The sequence below is a fragment of the Pelodiscus sinensis genome, chromosome 1 (assembly GCF_052426305.1).
Source record: "Pelodiscus sinensis isolate ZL-2025 chromosome 1, ASM5242630v1, whole genome shotgun sequence".
NCBI lineage: Eukaryota > Metazoa > Chordata > Testudines > Trionychidae > Pelodiscus > Pelodiscus sinensis.
The window spans coordinates 20,832,791-20,858,315 of NC_143052.1; the positions used below are offsets into that span (position 1 = coordinate 20,832,791).

Below are 25,525 nucleotides of genomic sequence, written 5' to 3' on the forward strand. Positions count from 1 at the left end.
TAAAGATCCATGTTCTATGCTCATCCTCTAAAGAGAAGAATCTGATGAGCTTTCTAGATACTGAAGTTCTTTGTGTGTTCAGACTACTTTTTTCCACTTTTGCTAATTTTTTTTATAGAAGGGTGTAGGGGGCCCATCTCCCCTGACAGTCGGAGGAGGGGTCCCCAAAAACAGGATTGATGCCCAGTTTTAAAAGGGGTGTGTGGTCCCCAAAATACAATTCCCTTCTTTTACAGTAAATACGGCCCTATGGGCCTGGTCTGAAAGTCCTGTTTCCTCTTTAGGGTAAATATGGCCCAAGATGCCTAGCAAAAATACTGTCTCCTCTCTCAGGGGGAATGCAGCCCGGTAGGCCTAGTCCCAAAAGCACTGTTCCCTCTGTTAGGATATATGGCCCTGCAGGCTTAGTCAAAAAGTGCTGTGGTCTCCTTCTGCAAGACTCTCTGGCCTCAAGACCTATGCCCCTTGTGAGTTTCCCTTGGCTGTCAGGGAGACAAGTGTCGCGGGGCAGGGAGGTAGGAGGACCTGTGCCCTCCTGCTCCACCAGGTCTTGACGCAAGGCCCTGTTGCCAGCGGGGCATCCCACTGAAATGCACTGAGCTCCAGGAGGGACAAACCTCACCCTGGGCCACTTCCTACTGTCCCTGGTGGAGCATTGCTCAATGAATCCAGCTCACGGAAAAGGTTTCCCTGGTTGGGGCTGGTGCTGAGGCTGCAACAGCTGCTGCCACGGTGGCTGCTCTTACGGCTGCAGTAGCTGCGGCAACGGCTGCCTGGGCTGCGGCTCTGGGGACTCCTGCAGCTGCGGTGGCTGCTCTGGTGGCAGGGACTGCTCGGGAGTTCTGGCTTGAGCTCCTTCCCTGCTGGCAGTCAGCCCAGACAGGGCTGCTCCACTGGCTTTTATACAGCTCCAGCAGTTGGAGCATGCCCAGTCTGGGAAGAAGGGTGGGACTGCCTCTGCCACAGAGTCTTAGGCTCATCGCAAAGGGGAAAAGGTAGAAATCTGTAGCTAAGTGAATGCCGAAGATGAAAGATAATGGTAAAGCAGGAAAGGAATTAGAATGTACATAAGCTTAACAGAATGAAATTAAGCAAATGATTTTGCGATAGGAGTAGGTGATGGTGTAGCCTTCCAAGGAATGTTAGGCCAAATCCATTGAAAAGTAGACTAAACAAAGCTCAAGAAAATGGACTAGATGGAATAAATCTTGGCAAAGCAGGCAATAGGTTAGGTGACCAGTGCTCTTCCTCTGTGTCTGTTATTACCAAGGCTGAGAGAATCTCTCTGGGTCAAATCCCCACTAGCTGCCTCATGCTTCTGTTTGGGTTTAGCGTGGCTCGCGTGCATAATTAGTGGGGAAATCCATTCTGGCAGCCTGGGAGCAAGTTGAAGAGATGGTTTATGATTTGTGGTAATTGCTACTACATCCTGGATTACATTCTAATGCGACTCTCTCTCCCTTTTCATTGTATAGGAAGTCAGGGCCCACTACTTAGCTTTGTGGATCACAAGGTTATTTCTGTGACTTTCTAGGGACCTAAAAGTGAGGCACTGTACACTCAGTCTTGTAATGTGTAAGTCCCTTGTGAATCCCTCCCTTAGTCCCTTTGTACCTCAATTCCCCCAGCTGTTAAATGGGATAACAGTACTTCCCTACTTCATAGGGACCTAGTGTGCTCCTATACCAGGATGATGGGGACTCTTCCATACATGGTAATAAAGGCTGACAGTATGTTTCCTTCTTCAGCTAACAATTAATCTGATCACTAAGACAACACTACAAGAGATACAACTGCAGAAAAGTTCACCCAGCACTAGGGATGTAAGGGAGTAGTTGACTACCCAATAAACCTATGCTTATCAGGTAGTTGAGGCAACTACTTGCTTCCCCCCTCTCCTTTCTGCCTCTGTGTCAGAGGCAGCAAGGAGGCAGAAGCTGGTGCTGGGGGGGAGCTGACTTAAAATCTCATACATCCTCCCCCCTCCCCCCCGCAGCACCGTCTCCACAATGAGGAGCTCTTAATACGTTTAAACTAAAGCGCCACAGCGGCATTAGCTCCCGGGGCCTGGACTAACCAGCCCCAGCTCACGCTGGCTTTGGGACCACTGCGGCTCTGCATTTTAAATGTAGTTTAATGTCATTTTAAATGTAGCATTTAAACTTCAGAGCCGCAGCGGAAGTAGCAAGTGCCCTTCCCCCACCCCCCATCGACTATTTGAGTAGTCAATGGAAATCCTTTGGCTACTTGATTAGCTAATTAATCGAAACTTAACATCCCTACCTGGCACTTGAAGACTTATAATCAAAACACAGATGGGAGTTTAGTCAGTCTCTATACCATTTAATCCCTAACCTCTCCGCTGCAGCTGTCAGCTAGTGCTAATTGTGGTTGTGTTTTCTGACAGGAACTCTTATCTAGGATATGCGGAGACCACCATGCAGTCTACAGATGGTTTAAAAAAAAAAAGGTTGCTGTACAGCCAGGCTAGATTTGAGCCAGCAGAAGAGATTCATATTCACTTTTCTCAGTGTTGGTGGCATATTCCAAAAAGGCAAACAGGTTACATTTTTAGCAACCAAGGACACATTCGTTCTCTCTCTCACACATATACATACACACCCCATTATGTGTGTGCAGAGAGAGAGAGAGCATATCTAAAGCAGATTCACAGCAATATCGAGGAGGGATTTCAGCATCAATCTGCCACCTGGAAGATAATCTGTCAGCCTGCATTCATGTTTGTGATCATCACCAGCTATTTGCGATTGATCTGATGGGACATCTTTTTTTCTCTCTCCTTTTTATTTCTGTAGAATAAAGTCATGGGTGGATAAAATGCAAGAGGATCTTGTAACGTTGGCAAGAACTGCAAGTGGGGTGGACCAGCTTGCCAAGGTGAGTCTGAACGGGCGGAGCCTCTATTTTTGACAGTAGAACCGTCAGAAGTGGATGGGGTTTGTCATTTAGGGGAAACAATTAATTCATGCCATCCTCATGATTATGTTTGGAATTCAAGCCTATAGTATGTCTTTTCTCTACTGACTAATACAAATATAGAGTATCATGAGCTTTTGTGGGTAAAACCCATTATCTGAAGTTCTTGAGACTGTATATTTTTGTTATTCTCTAAGATGCCGTAAGACTATTTGTTCTTTCCTAAAGTTACAGACTAATACAGCTACCCCTCTGAGACTTTTTTCTACTGTTTACTTAGAAGAAAATGAATAATGGAGACATCCATTAATTCATCCTCTTTATACTGAAGCTAATCTTTAATCAGCTCTGCACTGCCAGGCATAAGGTTTATGATTGTTATAACATCCACACACAATAGCACAGCTCTTTTTACATTGTATATTTGTCTAACACGGTATCCAGGAAGCAACTATTCAAGGACAGTTCATGGAAAGCTCTGCTCCATATTGAGAGAGAAGATCAGTTTTCTGACACACAAATTCTCTGAATGGAAGAAGTCTTTGTTGGTTCGATTTCTATGGAGGAGAATAACTATCTAATTTCAGTTACCCTTGCTACTTTGCTAGAGAATATTTTACTGAAGGAACAAATTATTACTTGTTTATGGAGAATAGATATCCATACTGTTATCTCACACAGAAAAGTAAGTTAAAAGAACATTATTAAGGTTGTAAAGTTAAGCACTCAAAAGTTAGGAAATACCAGAATTAAGATTTCCTGTGCAGCATTAATTCAGTCCCCTTGTATGTATATACATAGTCTTTAATTTCATGTCACACAATTTTTTTTCCATAGGAATTTTTTTTTCCATAGGACCTGCTCTGAATATGAGTGAGGGTTTTGCAGTGAAGGGGACTGTTGTTTAAAGGTCCTTACCTCATTTAATGCAGAATTTGGAAGGTGTATTGTAGGGATGTGAGCGACTAATTGACTAGTCGACTAGTTGCTTCCTCTCCCCCCTCCCCCCTTGCTGCCTCTATCACAAAGAGGCAGCAAGGGGGGAAGAGGAGCGAGTCCTGGAGGGAGCCATCTTAAAAGCTGATTTTTTTTCCCCCCAGCTCCATGGGAGGGGGCAGGGGCGCAGCGACGGCCCACTTTGAAATGTACAAGAGGCCCTGCTGGGGACACTTGTATGTTTCAAAGGGGAAGCGCCCGCCTGGAGTGGGGTCAGTGGGACTTCAAGTTGGTCCCTGGCTCCATGCGGTATTCCAACTTTGAAATGTAGAAGTGTCCCCAGTGAGGGCTCTTGTGCAGTTCAAAGAGGAAGCACAGCATTGAGCCAGGGGCCAGTGCAGGACTCAGAGTCCCTTGCTGACCCCAGGCTCCATGCGACACTTCTGCTTGGGCTCTTGTGCATTTCCAAGCAGAAGCACTCGCGTGGAGCCCGGGATCAGCGGGACTCCCTACTGGCCCCAGCCTCCAGGCTGTGTTCCAACTTTGAAATGCAGAAGAGCCGCCTCTGGAGCTCTTGTACATTTTGAAGGCGGAAGTTCTTTTCGACTAATCAAATAGTCAATGGAAATCCCATTGACTTTGATTAGTTAACTAATTGAAATTTAGCATCCCTAATGTATAGTGTAAGAGGAAGGAGAATGAGGGAGAGAAAGGAGGGTCTCATGGTTAAGGCAGTTGAATGCTATCCTGGAGAATTGGATTCTGTCCCTGTCTTAGCCAAAGAATTCTTACGTGATACTGTGCAAGTCACTTATTCCAAATTTATCACACTTGTTGTGTGTTCTGTATTTTCTTGGTGGCTAAATTGAGTCTCTGAAATCTAATTTGCAGGAGTGCTGAGCATTCTCAGCTACAATTGAAGTCAATGGGACCTGTTCTTTGATGGTATAAAATACTGTATAATGGTAAGAGCTAGGGATGTTAAATATTGGTAAATTGAATAGTCAATTAACCTCATGAATTGTTATCGGTTAATCGACTATTCTATAATCCCCAGGGGTGGGGCCAGCAGTAGCGCGGGGTGCCAGGTGGGAGCTGGTCTGTGAGGGGAGCCAATTTAAAAACCAGCTGCTCTTGCGGATCAGCTGCTTGTCGCCCTGGGATGCTGCTTTTGATAAAGAGGGAGCAGTGCGGGGTGGTAGCAGCCCCTTTCTGGGGGCAGAGGGTCTGAGTTCCCAGAGCCAGCATGAACTGGAACTGAGCCAGGCCGTCTGCCCGCCCGGCTCCTAATACACTCTAAGTGCAGAGCCTCAGCGGGGGTAGGTCTTGGACCTGGCGTGAGCCAGAGCTGAGCAGGGCTGCTGAGCAGCCTGCAAAAAAAAAAAAGTTACTGGTTGGGTGTGGGGGGAGAAATGTGTGTAGTCTATAGCGTTAACCTATAAGCTTTTACTTATCAGTTAATCGATTTCACTATTACATTCCTAGTAAGAACTCTGAAAAGGTCTGAGGCCTCTCAAATTAGGAACCTAACATTAGTAAACGCTTTTGACCTTCATCTTCCTGTTCCTCATTGCCCCATGTTTAAAGTTGGGATAATACCTGCAACTCATCTCTTGTGGAAATGAATTCATTAATATTTGTGAAGCTCTCATATGCTATAGTGATAAGCTCTATGCTTAACCTAAAAGCTCAGCAGTTTTGTCGACGCTGGTAAACCTCATTTTACAAGGCATAACACCTTCTGTCGACAGAGTTCTGTCAACAGAAGGTGTTATTGCCTGTAGGGTTGCGTCTAGACTACAGAGTTCTGTCGACAAAGCAGCTTGCTTTGTCGACAGAACTGAATGTGTCTAGACGCTCTATGTCGACAAAACCCTGTAGTCTAGACGTACCTAAAGTGACCACTGTCCATTCTAAGTACTGAATGAAGCAAGGGTCCTATGGAAAAACACGTGAGAGTTAGATATTACATCCTAATACCCCCTGGCAGCCGAATTAAGGTTGTACAGACATCTGTATTCCTAATTTTTTAGTCCTTGACTTTGCAGCCTTAATATTATTCTTTTAATTTTGTTCTATGTGTTATGGGTAATTCCCTAGATTTTTTTTTTTAAATGACACTGGAAAAAAAATCCACCCTGAAATATCATCTTGAGAAATCATATTGACATTCACATGGTTCATCAGCAAGAAAGGAACCTTTAGACCCACTGAATACACCTCCGACACTTGAGCTAATGCAGTAACTGATAGCAACAGTGAATCATCTCCTGTGTGGACTAGCTCCAAAGGGGTAATTTCAGAGAGATTCACATCAGAAGAGGGAGAGACTCAAACTCTATATTCAGTTCCAGGCTAGGGAGTGTGCTCTAGCAGGTGCAAATTGTTCTGTGCATGTGCCCCAAATGTGACATATTCTGTCCCATCCCTTCAGACTGTCTCTTATCCACCCCAGACTCCTTTTCCCAGTTCCATAATTCTCACTTTCTCATCCCAGTCTTTAGGCTGCTCATCCCAGTCCTGGTTTACTTGCTTAGACCGTCAAAGTCTTACCCTTATTGACTTTTGATCCCCTTGTTAGTTGGTTCCCAACTTCCAGTTTTCTTGTGTAGTCACTCCTAGATCATCCCTCCTCAAAACCCCTGTCTCCTTAAGCAGCCAGTCCAAGTTGTCCTCCTCTGGCTTCTTCTAATCTTTCTCCCTCCCTTCCAGTCACTTCCCTCTTTGCTTCCAATCTTCCTTTTGGGCTTTTTGTCTAATCTCAATGACCCCTCCCACTTCTCTCCATGCATGCATACTCCCAGCCAGATCCATCCATCCATCCATCCATCCTAGTCTCCATATCCTGCACTCACAGTCTGAGTCTGGTGCTTGACTCCTCATCTGATTTCAGTCTCCCACATTTCCCACCTTTCACTGTTTCCTTTCTCAACCAGCTCCAGTCTCTCCTCTCCCTTAATTCACACTCCTAGTTCCACACCCACTACGTAATTTTCCCAGTGCATGCCTTTCCCTCCTCTCTAGTTTGGCTTTTGTCTCCTCTGTATGAGACTCAGATGGATTCCTTCTCCATGAACCCTGAGTCTAGTGGCAGATGCCTGGACTAAGAACAGCCCACAGCAGCTCAGAAGTGCAGTTTTCAGACAAAACTCTGTTCAACTGCCGACTTGAACATGCCCAGTGCACCAACAATCTTTGAGGAAACTGCTGAAATCTAAGAACCCTCTGCTGAGCGTATGTGTTCTTCAGCTTTTCAAGGATCAGAATTTGGACAAGTTAGGATGGGGTTTCCATGGGAGAACCAAAGGCACATCTGTGAAACAAAAGTTGCCCCCTGCAAAACATCAGGTTCTACTGCCACTGTGCTTTGGTGCATAAGCATTTCAAAGAAAAGGTGTCTAGAATATTTTAACATAAGGAAACATATTTATCCATAATTTTTTTCTTGGAAATCGCCGAAGCATTATGGCAAAAATTTTAAAAAGATCAATAATCAGCCTGAAGCAGACACCAGGAATGGAAAATTTCAGCCCAAAGCATATAATGTGGCCAGACTTGAACCAAGTGAAAACAGGTTCTTATAATGGGAATGTTCGTGTATATTATTAAGATCACCTATCAGCCCAGCCTAAAATATACCATAGTTCATGAAAATTGAAGGAAATATTAATCTCTGAACATAGTATATAATCCTTTTAGATAGCCAAGATATATAGTACACTTAATACATGTTAAATTTCTGTTTCAGTAGGTATGTCTATAGGTTTCTATGAGTGTGTGTGATTCTAGAATAAGAAGCATTAATGCAGTGTGTGTCCATGTAAACTACCACTTCATATTAATATCGTTTATGACCGATCTATACAGCAGTATGGTTTTAGTCTATATCCAGAGGCTTTAATTGCCCTTCTTTGTAAGTGTGAATGTAAAACCCAGTGAGGTGTGACCTAAGCAATCTCTCTTTTCTCTTGTATACAAGTATCATTGTCACTTTCAGATTTTTAAAATGACATACTATTTCACTGCTATACTTACATTAGTGCTTTATTATCATTTCTTCTGAAATTAACCCCAGTCTTGCTGTATGAGCTATTAACATGTTAAAGATAAAGCGCTTGTGAATTCTGTAGTTTGGGGCGACTAACACTTCATCAGAGAACCTGCTTTCCATTGCTTATAGCTTTTTGAAACTTGCAGCTTTTCAGCTAAGTTTCCAGGGCTGGAGTCTGACACACAGCCTGCTGAAATCAATGGACATACTTCTGTTGACTTTAAATCAGCAGTCTAGTCTCCGCATTTTGGGGAAAATTTGAGAGAAAATAGTTTTCTCTCTTCATCCCTTTTTTCTTTCATTTTTTTTTTTTGTTGGGAGGGGTGTTGTAAGGAATGATGATATTTAAAAATAATACACTGTTTCTGTTCTAACTAGTCCTGACTTTCTGTGAACATTGATTTTTTTTTTTTTTTTTTTTTTTGTGTGCAGCACCAGAGTGCTGGGGGGTAAATAGCCAGGAAATAGACTTAGGAAAGAGAAGTGTGTGTGTGTTCTAGAGACAAATCCATTCTGATTTGATCAAATGATGAGGACTTAAAAATCACAGCTAGCACAGGTAATTGATTTTTAATCATTTTAAGACATTGGATGGACACCCACTGAGTTCAGTGGTAATTACTGCAACTTTCCCAATGCTGCATTCACTCATAGGTGTCATGAGGTATTCTGGTGACATATCCCATGATTCTTTGTGCAGCTTTATGATTCTTTCCTTGTGAATTGAGAGAGAATTTCTCGGTTCTTCTTAGCATGTGAGGGGATTGTAGGGAGGCCCCAAAGGATCATCAGCACTGGAGAGATTTAGACTGTGACCTCACTACAAAGGGAATAGATTACCAGCTGAGTGGAAGTTATACACAAGCTATAACATACATAGTCAGCAGGGTTAGGCTTATAGTTTCACTAAATTCAAGTGAGAGTTTTGTGATGGATAGGTGGGGTGTTATGAGTAAGACCCAAGTAAGAGCTCAAATTAAGTCTACAGTGAAGATACCTGAAAAGTGGCAGCATGGTTAAAGTTGTTGTTGTTTTTTAAACGCTTAATGTTCTCTAGTGGTAAACAGTATCAAGAGCCTGAGTTTCTCCTATTTCTCCCTAAGGAGCATATTCTTTTGTTTAGTAGTCCCCATTGTTGAAAGATCTCTTCTGAGGAAATTTTGTTGTTCTAATCATAATAGTTTTCTGGCAGTTAATAAAACTGCCTCCTGCATTTGGATAGTTAATGGGGTAACCATAAAGAATACTGTAGGAACTAAGTCCAATCAAAACCTTTCAAATAGCTTATAATATTGAATACTTTTCAATAAACTGCTTATGAACTTTCTAAAATGTATGATTAAAGACTAAGAAAAATGCACAGAAATGGTTTGATGAATAACTTAGAATAGTTGCTTCTTGTGAACATTTGACCTACAGAAGTGTATTGAATGTTATCCATTTTTTTTGCAATAGCACTTATGCTATGAAACAAGGTTGGGTTCCTGTTGCACTGGGTGCTGTGCATACAGATAGAAAACCCCTGCTCAGAAGAGAGTAGTCTAAACAGCCAAAATGTGTGGGCATGCGGATGGAAAGGAAACACTATTCTCTGTATTGTATGGATGTGGAACTTGGGCACAAAGAGATTGACTTACTCATGGTCACACAGAGGCTATGTCTGTACTGCCCCCGTTTTGCGCAAGAAATATGCAAATGAGGCTAAGGTGGTATATATCCGAGCCTCATTTGCATAATTAATATGCACCCGCTTTTGGGACAGAAAACCCCTCTTGCGCAAGAGCCAATTTCTGGAAAAAATGCAGAAGAACGGCTCTTGTGCAACAGCTCCTTTTTGCGCAAAGCCTCTTGCGCAAAAAGTGGGTGCTCATTAATTATGCAAATGAGGCGTGGCAATATTCCATGCTTAGCCTCATTTGCATATTTCTTGAGCAAAACGGGCAGTATAGACATAGCCAGAGGGTCTGAGCCAGAGTGAAGAATAGATCCAGGATCTCTTGCATCCCAGGCCAGTACTTTTGCCACAAATCATGCTCCCTCTAAATAGTGTATTATGAATAATTGATTAACTGTAGGAATAAAGAATAACATAGCTATCAATTAACTACATTTATTAGTACCCATAAGTTGGACTGTGCTTAATATATGTCTCCTCTTCTAGTTCATCTTTGTGCCCTTTGCTGCTTATTTATGCTGTATAGAAAGTGGCTTCAAAGTGGTTTTCCAAAAATAGTTTTTAATTTGCATTTTTAAATGCAGCTTTCCCAGACATTAATTAGGGGGGTTCAGCTCGAGAGCTGGGAATGCGCCAACACAGATTTTCCACCAACTGTGGTGTCCTTATCTCAGTTCCAGTCCTCCAAAGATTGCCTTGGCAAAGAGGGATGTCTTGAGTTGATAGGCCAAATTCTCATCTGGTGTAAATCTCAGGGTGCTACACTGTAGTCCATGCAGTAACATCAGTTTATATCCGCTGACACACTGGCATGATAGCTCTAATTTTAAAACCAGCTGAGACCAATACTGAGCCACTTTATACATCACATTCATCTGAAGGAAGTAGGTTGTGCCCACAAAAGCTCATGATACCATCTACATGTTTTGTTGGTCTCTAAAGTGCTGCAAGACTATTTGTTGTTTTTTACATTTTTCCAGTTACAGACTAATTTGGCTACTTCTCTGAAGCTTCTGAACTTTTTTGTTCTGTTTCCCATTTGAAAAGAGCATGGTGGGTTGTATTACCAATTTCACATCCTGAGACAGTTCAGTTTCTGATTAATTATATGTTTCTTTCTAAAAGAACAATGGGAAAACTCATAATAAAACACAGTATACAGGATAATCTAGTTACAAGATATTGAACATATAGCAACCTCTGACACACTCGGAGGGAAGACCACAGGTTGCAGGAGGGGAGAGTTTGGAGGAGGCACTAGCAAGTCAGTCTGTGTGCACATGGCTTGAATGATTGCTGCAGTTATGCCACATGCAAATAGCTCTCAATAAAAAAAAATCTCTAATTTTAAGACATTATATACTTTAAATTCATGATATATAAACCAGTGCAATTGGAGCATGTGAGTGGTATTTGATGCTCTGGCTGATCTATTTTTTAAACAAATTTGCCAGTTGCCAATAAAATAATGTAATCTGCCTTTTTTTCTTATGAGTTTGGAGATTTGCATTATCATCACAATACCTTGGGATAGCTAATTTTAAAAGTTTGCATCCAGCTAAAGATACTGCTGTTCCACTGTTTAAGTGGTAACAGATGGAACCTGTTGAAAATACAGCAGCAGTTTGCCAACCGACATGCAAGCATGCTGCGTGTGTGAGAGAGAGGATTTGAGTCACACGCAAGTGAGGAGACGTGATGTTATCGTATTATCTCTGTAGATGCTGAGAGGTGGTTTTGTAGGAAGGTATTAGGGAGTTGCCTTGGGGATGCAGTTGTGGCAGGCTTGCTTGCTATTGGAGAGGGTGCTGAGATTTTTTGCATTTCAAAGGTGGTGACTCCTAGTTCTAGACCTTAAAAATAAAAAATGGGAGGGGCTGGATTGTTATATCCGCTAAGGCTGCTTTAAACTGCTCTGGTAGCATAAAGGCGGTGTAATTGCTGTTCATTAGGGATGCAAGAGTATAGTCGATTAACTGATAACTGATAGATTAATGCTATAACCTGCATGCATTTCTTCCCTCCTTCACCTCCCACCAGTAATTTTTTAGCAGGCTAGCCAGCAGCCCTGCTCAGTTCTGGCTTGCGCCGGGTCTGGGAGCTCAGCCCTCGTACAGGGGCTGCTGCCACCCCATGCTGCTGTCTCTGTATTAGAGGCAGCAACGCAGGGTGGCAGGCAGCTCGTTCATTAGAGGAGCTGGTTTTTAAACTGGCTACCCTCATGAACCAGCTCCTGTGTGGCACCCCAAGTTGCTGCCTCTCTTAGAGAGGCAGCAGCACAAGATGGCAGGGGATTGCTGGGAGTGGGGCTGGAACGCACTGGCTGTCATCTCCACCTCCGATATTATAGAATAGTCAGCTAACCGATAAGAATTCATGAGTTTAATCGACTATTCAGTTTACCTATATTTAACATCCCCACTGGTCCCTTTAAGCAGTATAAAGCAACTTCAGTGTAAATCAGCATTGCCCAAACTATGTGCCACGGCTCGATACCGAGTCGCGGGAAAAATATACTGGGCCTCAGCGTGGCTGATGGGAGGGGAGCGGGGCGGACTGGGAGGAGGTGTGTATGTGTGTGGGGGGGAAACCAGCCGCCAGGAAGTAGGGTTGGGAGCAGCGGGGCTGTCTGGCGGAAGCAGGGTTGGGGGCAGCGGGGCTATCCAGTGGAGATTAGGGCGTGCAGGCAGCGGAAGCAGGGCTGGGTGGAGGGGGGGCTGGCCAGGGGAGATGGGGAGGAGAAGGACTGGAGAACCAGCCTCCGGAAGCAGAGTTGGATGGGGGCTGGCCACGGGATGGGGTGGAAGGGGCTTGACAGGGAAGATCATGAGGAGGAGGACAGGTAAACCAGCCACTGGAAGCAGGGCTGGACGGGGCTGGCCAGGGGAGATCAGGAGGAAAAGCGGCCGGGGCGGGAGGGGAGTGAATCAGCCGGCGGGAAGCGGGACTGACCCGGGCACACGAGTGAGTCTGGCCCTGGGGATTCCATATTGCTCCCCTGCCCCACACATACCCTCCCTCGAGTAGTTGCGAACTGCCTGGCTGGTAGGCACGCTCATGCAGGATTAGCACATCTACCAGCCAGACAGTTTGAAGCTGCAGATTGATACACCTAATAATAATAAAACTTACCTAATTAGAAAATACTGGACATATAAAATGTCCGGTATTTTCTCAATTCGTTTCCCAGACAGAATGCTCAAATACCGGACTGTCCGGTACAAAACTGGACACCTGGCAACCCTACCCCTCCTTGCACCCTGCCTCTTAGCCAGATACCTTACCCCCAATCTGCTCCTGCTCCCGTCTCCTGGAGTGCCCATGCGGCGCTGGGTCCCCCAAGCCCTGGTCCAGGCTGGGTGGAGGATGTGGCCAGGTGAAACACTGAAAAATTTATTCATTTTTAATTCTTTTTTAAAATATGCGTTTATATTTTTGGGCTGCAAAAAACAGTACTGAAAAAGAGTTCTAACTAAAGTAAAAAGTTTGGGAAACCCTGGTTTAGCCAGCTTTGTATCCATCTTACAGTCTATTAATCCAATCCATATTCCCTTAACTTGCTGGCAAGAATATTGTGGGTGACCGTATCAAAAGCTTTGCTAAAGCTGGCACTGGGAGCTTCGGGAGGACCAGAAAAACTTATTTGAATATTCATCATTTGCTTAATGAATATGTAAATATGCAAATGAATGTTAACGGTCCTCCAAAAGCTTGTGAATGGATTTTCTGGTCCCTGTGTCAAAAAGTTTGGGAACCCCTGGTGTAAATGGTATGGAAGCCCTGGTAAGGAAGTGTTTTTTCAAGGTTCCTTGGACAGATTTAAAGATATGGACATAGATTTTTATTAAAGTGAGATTTTATAGATAGGCCCCCTATTTTGATACTTCATGATGGATTTGGGAGGCTGCCTCTCCAATGTGCTAAGCACTCAGGTGATTTCATTGTCTTCAGTCATTTTCTTCTGGGGGACCAAAATCTAACTGACAAAGTTTATTCAGAAAGGATGCATACCCATGTGTGTTAATCCTGGACAGCCACTGCCATGTTGCTCAAGAGCGAGTGGAGGGTGGTTTGAATTGTAGAGCTAAGTAAACAAATAGTTATTATTTTTTGAATGTGCGTATTGCTTCCATTTAACAGAAACCTTTTGAAGCAGAGGTCCATGACAGAGCTAATTGACACTTTTTATAATTTAATAAACTATGGCAAGTGTTTCTAATTCCTCACATAAATTGCGAATCTACCTCTAGGGGTAGGAGTCTGAGGGAAAAGATCTCAGAGTGGGCATGCTGACCCATAGCAATGCACTTGTCCATTTCAAACTGATTGACAAGGAACATATATTACATATCAGAGTAACAATATGGTTGTATGTTAGGAGTTTTGACATGACAAATACATAGGAGCTGAACCGTAAACTGTAATGGCAATGAATAACATTTTACACTGTAACCTTTTCAAACAACAGGCTAATTGAACAGAACAGCAGTTTAGAGAGACTGTTCCAAAGAGAGCTAGTTTCTGAATGTTTCCCTTTTGATATATAGCAGCAATAGCGAGTCATGCATGATATTCATGAGGCATGCTGTTAATCTATCCCAGGAGCCGAAGAGTGTACCCGTACAGATAACGGACTTGGTCTCCAAATGATATTCATACCACAACAGGCATATATTTTCATTTCCAAAAATTAAATGAAGATGTGAATGGAAATCTGATGGGTGAATGTGAGTTTACTCTCAGAAGCTGTCCACAATTAATTATTAGATATTTTTATTTTGTTTTATCTCATAAATGGTTTATGGTAATATACCCCACTGAGATTCTGCATTCAGAGATGTGGTCCACTTTTTAGGCAGTTTTGTATCCCCTTGACAGCCTCGTTCTTCTGTTTATGCTTTTAATGCTGGAAGTTTCTGGTTCAGGGTCTCATTTTGGGTTTGAACCTCTGAGGGCATCGTATGCTCTGAACAAACTTCTCAATCCCGAGGAGGTATGCAACTCACTGGTTCTTAGGTGTTGTGCCTCTGGTCCACAGGGAATATGGATCTGCTACAGCTTCTTTAGCTCAACTTGTAGAGAGAATCATAGTGTAGAAGTCCTTGGGTCAGTGCCTGGTGTTGCAGATAAAATGGTAGCAAACAGCATACATCTTCTTTATCCTCTAGGTATCACAGAGAAAGTTAAGCTTGTTCTTTATTAGAGCTGGTTGAAAAATGGGGGGAAATTTTCTTTAAACTTTTATCTTAAAGATAAAAGACCAGATTTCCAAATGTGAACTTCCCCTGAATTATTTGAAATTTCCATTTATTTTCAACCAGCTCTGTTCTTTATCCCTACACATATGTGTTATTGTGAACATTACCAGTTGATGTTTTCTGTATTTGTTTTTTATTTTGGCTTAGATATTTTCCAAAGTAAAAACCATTTGTTCATAGTGAGAAATATGAGGGATGGAAATGATTGATTTGGAGAAATGATGGGAAGGATACTTTCTATCTCTTAACTGTATAGCGGATGGATGCAGCAGGGCCAACAGCTCCTATGGGCCCCCATGCAAGGGGCAGGACTAGGGGTAGCCAGCCTGGAGAGCCACCCAGAGTGTATTGCTGACCTACTCTTTCCCCCCCCCCCCAATACCCTCAGAACTGTGCTGAACGGCATTCTGGTGGCAATTTTAAAGGGCCTGGGTTCTCTGGCTGCTGCCACTGCTGCTTCTCTATCTGTAGAGCCAACTGCAGAGCCAATGAATTGGTATGTATTAACTCAAAGGGAAAGATCTAAAAACAAGAAAGCATTTGTCACACTGTGTTCTGTTAAGCATGATATAGCCCTGAAGGAATTATGCACCAAAAATTAAAAATGTTATGCACGATATTTGAAAAGGCTCCAGTATGGCAAGAGGAGAGCACAGGCCACTGTATTCATGGAGGTGGAAGATCACCCTGCAGCACCTTCCCACCAGACACAGATGATTCAGTGGTGAGGTTATGCCCGACCCTGACATAGAACAAGGGTTAGGCCTGTCCCAGAAACACTCCAGAGACTGCCCCCTACATCAGGCATACTAAGATAGCAAGTATGGAGCCGGCAGGCTCAGCCCAGTAGGATCCAAAAGTGGAGGGGCTTAGTGTAGGGACTTCCAAGGCGTGGGATGGCAGAATTCAGTTGGGGCAGTCTGGTGATTGGCTTGGTGGTATGTGCAAGAGGATCTGGATGCACAGGGGCTCTCAGTGAGGCTCCAGATGCTAGGGGAATGGGGCTCTGGGGGAGGCCTAGCTGAAGGCAGTTGTGGTTCAGCTGCAGGGGTCTGGGTGTGGGGGAGATGGAGGTCTGATTGTGGGTGGCTCAGCTGGGGTAACAGGTGCTGGGATGAGGGTCTGTGTGCAGCTGGTTGGGGCTGAGGCCTGGTTATGGGGAGTCGTTGGGATGGTACAGGTGCGGGGACGAGGTTCATCAGGGTGGGGGTCCAAGTGTGGGGAATGTCTCAGTGCATGAATAGGGGGTTTGGATGCAGGGGGAGGTTTTGGTGGGGATTTCTGGGTACAGAAAGTGAGGCTCAGCAGATGGGTCTGGGTATAGATCCATGGAGGTCTCGGTCTGGCTGTTATACAGAGAGCTGCTCCTCTGTTCACACAATGACCCTTCCCACCACGAGGGCATGAATTGCAGTGGTACGGAGCTTTCTGAAGCTGGGGGAGGTTTCTGGGTCTGATCCAGTCCTGGCTACTCCTTGCAGGGAAAGAGGAGGTTCTGTTCTCTCCCACCTCCCCAGCTCTGCTGAGGCTAGCAGATGAACCTGTCACCCAGTAGCCTCCAGCCAGGGCATCCCCAGCTCCTCTTTCTCTTACCTGCAGTGATTTATGTCTCTACAGGCTACCCAAAACAATGCACTCATGCTATTGGGCTCAGGCATGTGACTGCTCTTGCAGTGTCCCTTTGCTTTCCCATTGGAAATCATTTTTCTGTGGGCAAACAAGGAAGTCTGTGGGAGGTATGAATTCTGTGCTCAGGAAGTGGCACAGTATTCACTTGAGTAATCATACAGGAGGGCTCATTACTGGAGTGTCAGTGAAGTTGAGCTTATGGCATAGGGTTGGCCCTTGACATCTCCTGAGTCCTAATTCTGGATGTATCATCAACCTGCTTTGTAGCCTTATGCCACTTAGTCGTTTCCTAATTCATATGTAAAAGGGGGGATAATACTGAGCCATCCCAAGCCTGTTGGGGAGGTTAATTTATTGAGGTTTGCATGGTGTGTTTAAAAATGTAAATACAGCCGGAGAATTGGTGAGCATTAAGGGATTTTGCCAGCAGTGCAATGAACATGTGCATTGAAAATTAGCGTCTCATGCGATGACAGAGCCCAATACGTAGAATTTGAGACAAAAGACAAAATGGGATAGGCTAACTAGTGGTCTCCAAAACATGGAACAGTATTGTAACAATATTGTGCTCCAAAGAGACATCCCATTTATGGCACACCACTGCCAGTGCTGTACAGTTTTATGTGAAACCCACTACCAAAGGAGTGAGAATCATGAACAGCATCCAACTTACATGTTGCTAACTGATGTGGAGATGTCAGTGAAGTGTAATTACTTCTAGAAATGCAGTCTGGGAAATGTGAAGACCTATCTGCATGTCCTTATGATATGAATGGAAAGTAAAGGATTGTCAAAACACTGGGTGCCTCATTTATAATATGCACATGCTAGTCTCTCTCTCTCTCTCTCCGCTCCCTTAGCAATAAACTGGCATTTTGAAACATTGCTCCTTCAAGCATGCAGAGTTGGTTATAAGAGTTGAAACATAGGTGGCTGTGTTAACGAAGTTCAGACAGACTCAAGGGGAAGGAGTAACTTAGCACTGCCATACGTTCAAATTATTACTACATGATGAGCAGGGAAGTTATTGAGCATGTTACTATTCCTGGCACATGGAGGGGTTGTGTTGATCATGCATGCAAGTATAACTGGAAAACCATTTTATTCCAGCTTCCTGTGACATTTGCTTTCTGCTTGCTCTCATGGGAGCAGGGGATAGATTTCTTTCATCCAAAATGTTCTTTGGCCCAGATATGTAGATAATGAAGGCTTATTGAGGTACTTTACAATGGGGTATTGTCCTGATCCTGATACACTTTTACTTTTAGCTGTGTGTGTTTTCAGACTCCTGGGTTCTGTTCTTGACTCTGCTACCAACCTTACTGTTTTATGCTGGAGAAGCCATTATCAGGCTTAAGTTGATAAGATACTTATTTGCAAAGTGTTCATACACGTACAAAATTGACTCAAAGATGAAAATGTCTGTATACACGTTGAATATTATGATATCGTTTATTATCAGTGTGACAACCAATGAGACATTTTAAAAGGTCATTTTTTTATTGATAGGAATACTCCCTATCTTATTTGTGTTGTCGTTGGGGAAGAATGTCTATATTGAGAGATTCTATACATATGAAATAGTGATCATGGAAAAAATTCCTAGACTTTACAGGCTACCAGACTACATACCTAGGCATGCAAGGATAAAGCTGTGCAATTTCTCAATCCTGCACTATGGCCCTTGTGCTGCAAGTAAAGAAAGGCTCATGAGCAGTTTCATGAGTTTGGGATTACTCATGTGCTTTGAGTAAAGCAGATGCTTATGTGCTTTGCTGGTTCAGCTCAGATTGTTCCGCATTTTGCAGGATGAGGCCCTCGTTGGCTACCTGAGGATTGGTGAATGTGTCCGTTAAAAGTGAGCCGTCTCTTGTCATACTTCTAGATTGCGATGAGCAACCTAGGCTAGTGAGTGGACTGCATGAATGGCCCTCCTTCAGCTCAATGAGCTGAAATATTGTAGATACTGAAAATGGTCTCCTGGGACATCTTTTTGCTAACTTTTTGTGTGTAACTAAAATTTGCAAGGTGTGCCATTTGAACCATAGCAGCGCTTTGATTGGAAGCAGAAGGAGCACATGGTTCTTACTATCAATATTGTGTGCAATCAGCATGCATGTTACTTTATATGCCCTTGCTTTATGAGGGCATCACTTTCGTAATAACAGTGGGGGGGAAAAATTACGTGGTTGGAAGCCAGCAGAATCTGGCAACCCTGCGCATGGGCAATCGTAAGGAAAGTGCCTCATGGGCCATGTGTAGAACCTTTATGGGCTGGATGTGGCCCCACCACTGTTTTAGACATCCTAATGCACACGTCAATACTAATGATACGTCCTGGATCCAGAAACTGTCTGATCTATCATGTCTACATGGATCACAGCACTCTGACTAGGCAAGTAATTCTGGAAAAAGCCACAGATATTGTACAATATGGAGGCATTTTCTTCCTTGGGTGCTGATAAGAATTTCAAGAGCAAAGACATCTGTGGGTTGCTAGGAAACTAGTGTAATTTTATTTGGACTCCATATCTGACAAATTAAGCTGTTCAACATATCTCTCTGATTTTCCTGGCATAAGTGTCTTTAAAAATGGTGAGGATTTGTGCCTATGGCTTGCAGCCTATGCTCTATAATGAATCAGTTAGTTGCAAACAAGTTAGATAGTCATAAGAGAAATCCTCAGGCCATGACCTTATGTAACCCCCTTTTTCCTTCCCAAGTTACTCAGGAGCAGGTCACACTCACAGATGTGCCTGGGTGCCTGATGGTTTCAACATAAAAGGAGATCCTGAGTACCCCAGTGGTGGTGAAGTTTAGTTGGGGAAAACCCTATCCACCCCCTTGCTGCTGTCCCTTGCTCAAAAAGAACATACAGTGGCAGTGCTTCCATCTGGCTGGCTCGTTACACACTTAATGGTGTGCCTTTGGAGCCTCCAGGAATAAAATTATTCCAGCAATAATCTGGATCTAACTCTAGGACAACAATACAAATCATAAATAATATACATCTGATAGATTGCAATAGAATGAACAACCTTTACTTAAACCCTGTTTCTTTAAGTTGTTAACAGATTAACAGTGAATAACATTAACAAAGTACACAGCAATAATAGGAAACTTATATATTTGGCATGTGCACTGCCAGCAATTATCCCCACTCCTCAGAACTCACAGTACCATACACTTGCTTGTGTGGGTGTGCTTGAAGATTTTGCAGCTGGAGTGGATGGCTCTAGTCTCCTTCTGTGTGCTGGATGCAGAGTAACTTCTAGCCACAGGTACAGCCAAAGGGCAATCAGAAGCAACTTGCTAGATTCCAGTCCCAAAGGCTCTTAGTCCAAACCCTAACAGCTCCTGGACTGGATCAAATGCCTCCACAGCAGCCTGGCTCTCTTTCTGCTCCAAAAACAGAGGGAAGAGTCCACAGACCGCTGGGGCTCACCTCACACACATGGAAAGAATCAGCACCCAAAAACAAAAGTCACTTTCTTCCTGGTTTCCTTCAGGGCTCATGGGAATTGTAGTCTCTGGGGCTACATTGCAGCACACAGGATCTTCCCAGAGAATAAGCAGAGGCACGAGAAAGTATCCATATTCCTTCAGGAATCTGTTATGGGCAGTAAGAGGACAGGAATTATTTACTTTAGTGCTTGGAGCTACTGCAGACTAGGAAGTATGTAGTATAATGTGAAATCAGAAGTAATAATAAGGGGACTCCCTGGAGTACATTAGAGTGAATAGGTCTATTTTCAAACTTTTCCTCTTTTTACTGAAATCAGTGTCAAACTGCCTTATTACCTTCATTGGCAGCAGGATGGAGCCCTTTATGTTGAGAGGTTTAACAAACCCAATACGCATAGAATTGATAGTATGAATTAATTAGAATATTCTGCAGTGCTGGAAACTTTTATGACTCCCAGTTCCATAGTATCTGAATGACTCGTTGACAGTGACCAGGAAATGAGCAGTTGTGCCTATTGGTTACAACAGGACTGAGAAGCCAAAACCAAGTGATAAAGCCCAAGTGAGAAATTGGAGCAAAGGATCAGAGCCAGGTTACTGGTAGTGAAGAAGGTAAGGACATGGATGGGTTCAAAGCGGGGCCAGGTGCTACCACAGCAGTGGATGAATGGGTGACTCATGTTATCAGGCAATCTACTACAGGACAGCTCTGCTCATTAAGTTGCCTGCCGACTGGTTCTACTACACTCACAATCTTTAATGTATTAATCTTCATGGCAAAGTAGGAAAGCATTGTCGGCCCTCATTTTACAGATGGAAAACTAAGTGATTTGCCCAAGGTTATACAGAAAGTGTATGGTAGAGCAGGGACCAAGACCCAGATCTCCCATATTCTTCCCCTCACATACACACAAAAACATGCCATTTCATGAAAGCACCCAAATCAAACTCATCATACACAGTTTGGTCTAAGTTTGGCCCCAGCGGCTCTACCACAGGCATCCGCAAGAAAAGCCAGGCTTTGCTCCGTGTCTCCCTGGTCTGCTGGGGGGGGGGGCAGCTTTTCTCGCCCCGGAGGACGCGGGCTGCGGGACCGCGGCGCGTCTGGGCGGTCCCGCTGCCTGAGTCCTCCAGGGCAAGAAAAGCCCCGTTTGTAAGTGCGGATCCGACATAAATCGGATCCGCGTAACCCGGGGACTGCCTGTACTCTCTTTCTTATCATTTGAATTACTACAGCGCCAAAGAATCCTAGACATTACACTGAACCACATAGTGCTGGGTGCTGTATGAACACTCCCTGCCACAGGAACTTACATGCTAAGTATCTGTCATGACTGGTATGTGGGCAATCTGACCTTGTAGTCAGAGCAGGAGTCAAGTAGGGGCAGTTTACCAGAATATCAGAATCCAAGACAGGCCAAAAGGCAAATGCAGGATCAGAAAACAGGCAATGTCTGGTTATTAGGAGATCTACAGGAGGCTGTAGACTCGGCTATTTCAGGCAAAGCAGTTTTGAGCAGAGAGAACACACTTGCAAGGACAATTTCCCATTCCTCTGTTTGGGGGCTATGGACTTGTCAGGGCCATTCAGGGATCCTCCAATCTGATTGCCCTCTGGTTAGGGGAACCAATTGGAGTCCTCTGTGAGAGAGCAGCCGTTTGTGTTGCTGGGTGGCTGGTTGTGACCTCCTAACTCTTATGAGGCTGGTAGACTCTCTGTCCCTGCCCATCAGATCTGATAGCTGGATATCAACAGGCAGGGCAGTCAAGTGAAAAATGAGACATTGGTCTGCATGCTAGCCAGTGGATGGCAATTATGAACACTATTCAGCAGCAATATAATGCCTCATAAATGAGAATCAGGAATAGTGCAATAATTGTTGTCAGTACTGTTGCAGCAGTGCATGACTGGAGTGAGATGCATGTCTGGGTGCTCACGTGGCTCTGTGGCTGCAGCGTTCAAGGCCTTGTCTACACTGGCAAGTTTTGTCTCAAAAGCCTCTTTTCAGAGACAAAACCTGGAAAATGTTTACTTTGTGATGCGGCTAAATGTCTGTTTGGGTCCACCTCCTCAAGGGACTCTTGTCTTTTCCCATCCCTTTATTGCCAACAGTCATGCACTAGAGTAGTATGGTGTGTGTTTTGTTGATTTCATTAGACTCTAGCATGTTTCCCACAATGCTCATTTAGTCACTCTGACTGGCTCTTCAAATCTGCTGCTCTGAATCAACATAAATGGGTATTCAGATGTTCCCCTCCCACCTGCCATCCCCAGGAACTTTAAAATCCATTTTCTGGTGTCTGGCTTATGGTGTAGTGATCCTTATGGAGTCTTCTCAGGGAACCAGGGTGTCGATTGCTCAAAACAGGCTCCAAAAGCTCAAGCAGGAGAATATCAGTGTGTGGGGTGGAGGATTGGTGCAATCACAGCTGCGAGTGACCCAGAGGAACTGGAACATGTACGGTCACATTTCTGGAGCCTGACGCAGATTGGAAAGTACCTCTCTGCAAAGCCAGACACTGTCGTCAACATTCCACAGAGTCACAGTCCCATGTATCAAAGTGAAATTTATTGCCCTGAACACTTAAGTGCTGCCCCAACAGTAGGTTTCCCCACTCCAAACTGATTTGCAACTGAACGGTAGCAATTGGAAGTTAACAGCTTTCACAAAGCTATGGCAACACGCTTCTGTACCAAGAAAGCAGCTCTCATTCGGATGTCCTTGCATGACAATTCAGGGGCCAGCTCAGCACACAGGTCCAGGAAGGTTGCCTTATATATCTGAAAGTTCCATAGCCACAGATCTTCATTCCACCCATGCATGACTAGCTTACTGCTAGTTTTCCTAGTCCGAAAGAGACCCTCTTCTGTGCATAGCTGATCTGTGACAGCCCAGTGCAATGCTACTTTGCTGATGTCCCTGTCACTTGTGCTGTTGTCCACGTCTGAGACTTCATCCTCTGCTGTTAATTGCATAAGTAGCTCTGCTGCTGTGTGTGATGTTCTAAGCACAACAACATGAGAGAGAAATCTGGGATTCATGATTTGTCACAGCAGATGGTGGAGTTTGCAGGAAGGACTGTCATGCCAGTGGTGTGAAAGTAAGCTGGAAGCCCAGGGAGGGCTGGGAAGCAAAGAGGTGGTTGCTGGGACTTTTTCATATTTCCAAAATGCCTTGTGCTATGCTGCACACTCCCACTGTGCTTAGTGAGTGAAGGTGACTCCAGGCTTATCCTTATTGCTTTGGGGGATGCTTATGCTCATTGCTTTGCTCTTTCTTCGGAGCTAATGATGTGGCCATGGTATGTTGACAATGGGTTCCAGAAAAAACAGATTTTAAACGTTTTCAGTTTGTGACATTTGCATGTGGAGATCACTTTAGTCTTCAGACTTTTCCTTTTAGACAAAGCCCAAGTGTGTCTCAAACATCAATAGATTATCCACAGAAGATTGTGTTGATCTAGACCAATACTATATTCTTTGTTTTACAGATGGGTGTCTGAGGTGTACACAGATCAGTAGTATTTAACACTGAGCATTCAAAATCTGACTTCATATGCCTCGCCCAATTTCATGCAGGAAGTCTGATGGCACATCTTCAAATAGAACTCGCTTCTCCCAAATCTCTGTCCAGTGCCTTCACTATTGGTCCCAAACATGGTGCCCTCTGGCGCCCGGCAGGCGAACGGCCACGCCCCCTGGCGCCCGGCAGCCTCTAAAGGTTGGGGACCACTGGCCTTTACCATACTGCTATCCTTTCTAAGAAAAGGGCCCTCTGTTTCTTAAATGTGGAAAACTTGCCTTATTCCAGAGCCAAATAGAAGTTTTTGCAAAACTGACTAAACAATACAGCCTTCCTATGACAACAGTCAGAGGAATTCAGCCATAGTTTAAAATGATTCAGTGCTCCATTATTATTAGGTTATTGGACAATCTGTGCAAACAATGTGGAGTATGCCGGCCGTGTAAAGGCGAACACACTCACTGCTCTTGGAAATGTATGAGAGGAACCAACTTTTCTTTTTTTTTCTATTTTTAATTTTTTAATAATATATTAAAGCCATTTCAATGGAATTTCAATTACGTGTATAATAAGGAGCACACTGTGTGTGTGCATTTTCAATTCACACTCAACTCATATAAACATACTTGACTTTCCTTAGCAGCAAGCAGAGAGAACAAAGTCTGTAAATGTGCCCTTGAAGACTGAGTGAAGAGGGAGGCGTTCTGTAGGGGAATTATCAGTTCTTCTCATCTTCAGCACATTAGACCATTGTTCTTGTTCTTATGTTGCTTCATGCTGAAATGTTTTTTTTTAACACTTAATTATCAATATCCAGGAGGGCCAACAGGTTAGTTGGGTTCCTGGGGAAGTTGGGAGGCGGTGTGTGTCTGGCTCTGCACCCATTGAAGAGGTGGGGCCTCAGGTGGAAAGGGCATGGCTGGGAGCAGCCAGCCTTCACAGTTGCCTGGAGCATCCTGTGCTGCTTCCCCACCTCCATTCCTCAGCCAACCTTGAAGCTGCTTGGAGTGCACAGTGTGGCACTTCCATGGCAATGTAATGGGCCCGGGGTCATTTTGAATCTCTGGGCTTCAGGGCAACTGCCCTCTTTGTGCCCCCTTGTTAGTGGGTCAGTCTATATGAAGTATTTAGAAAATAATTTTAATACATTCTCTCTTGAAGAGGAAAGTTCAGGTTGAATCTCTTTAATCTGGTACTCTCTGGTTGAGCAACATCTGTGGCCCAGCATGATTTTAGTTAGCTGGGTGCACTTACCATGGGTGAGGCTAAGTTTCTTGCAGTCCCATAAAGTTTGATTGCAGCCACCAGTTCTGGCTCTGTGTTCTGTGCTGTTGTTTGGCTCTAACGTAGCCCTAAATGTCTTCTAATGCTTACAGGACTCTTAGGAGTGTTGGTAATGATGCTAGACAATATTGAGCTCCAGTGGTTCAGCAAATGTTCTGGTTTGGCACTGGTCAGGTCCCGAGGGTGTCAGACTAAAGAGGCTCAACCTGTACATGACTATTGACTTTAAAAAGAAATGAACACCTTTTATTTTTCTTGTTGTGGCCTTACGGATTTCACTTATCCATGCAGTGAGGTTTTGTTCCATTAAAAATGGCATATTTTACTGACAATTTGAAAAGCTTTTAGTAAAACTCCAGTGATGTAATGCAATTCTGTGTAAAATCTAACAAAAACTTGCATTCACTTGGTCAAAGCAATGTAATGTATTCTGATCAGCTCTTTAGAAGGAGCCCTATAGATAGCCAAATTGCATTGTTAAAGGTGAATAAACACACCTTACCTGATAAGGACCTTTCTGACTATTAGAGCAGAGCTTTTGCTAATTGTGTTTGACTACTAGATGGAAGGTTTTGAAAATGAAAAGTTTGTTGCTGGGTGGCTGATTGTGAAACCTCTCTTTGCTGCTCTAATTTTCTGCAGCATCAAAGCTGAATGAAAGGAAAAGAGGAGTAAACAAACACACAAATTATGTAAGCATCTCTTAAATAATTAGTTACGCTTTCCTCCATTATTCCTGACTTGCTAGTTTAGACAAGCCTCACAT

General features: G+C 43.9%; 1 protein-coding gene across 2 annotated transcripts in view; it reads left to right on the forward strand.

Moving 5' to 3' along the window:
* Positions 1 to 25,525, forward strand: part of CACNA2D1 (calcium voltage-gated channel auxiliary subunit alpha2delta 1) — a 653,332-nt gene that overhangs the window by 80,104 nt on the left and 547,703 nt on the right. For both annotated transcript variants that reach the window (XM_075926367.2, XM_006117144.5), the window contains exon 2: positions 2,817 to 2,898. In XM_075926367.2, coding sequence (XP_075782482.1) covers positions 2,817 to 2,898 — 82 coding nt within the window. The remainder of the gene's footprint in view (positions 1 to 2,816; positions 2,899 to 25,525) is intronic.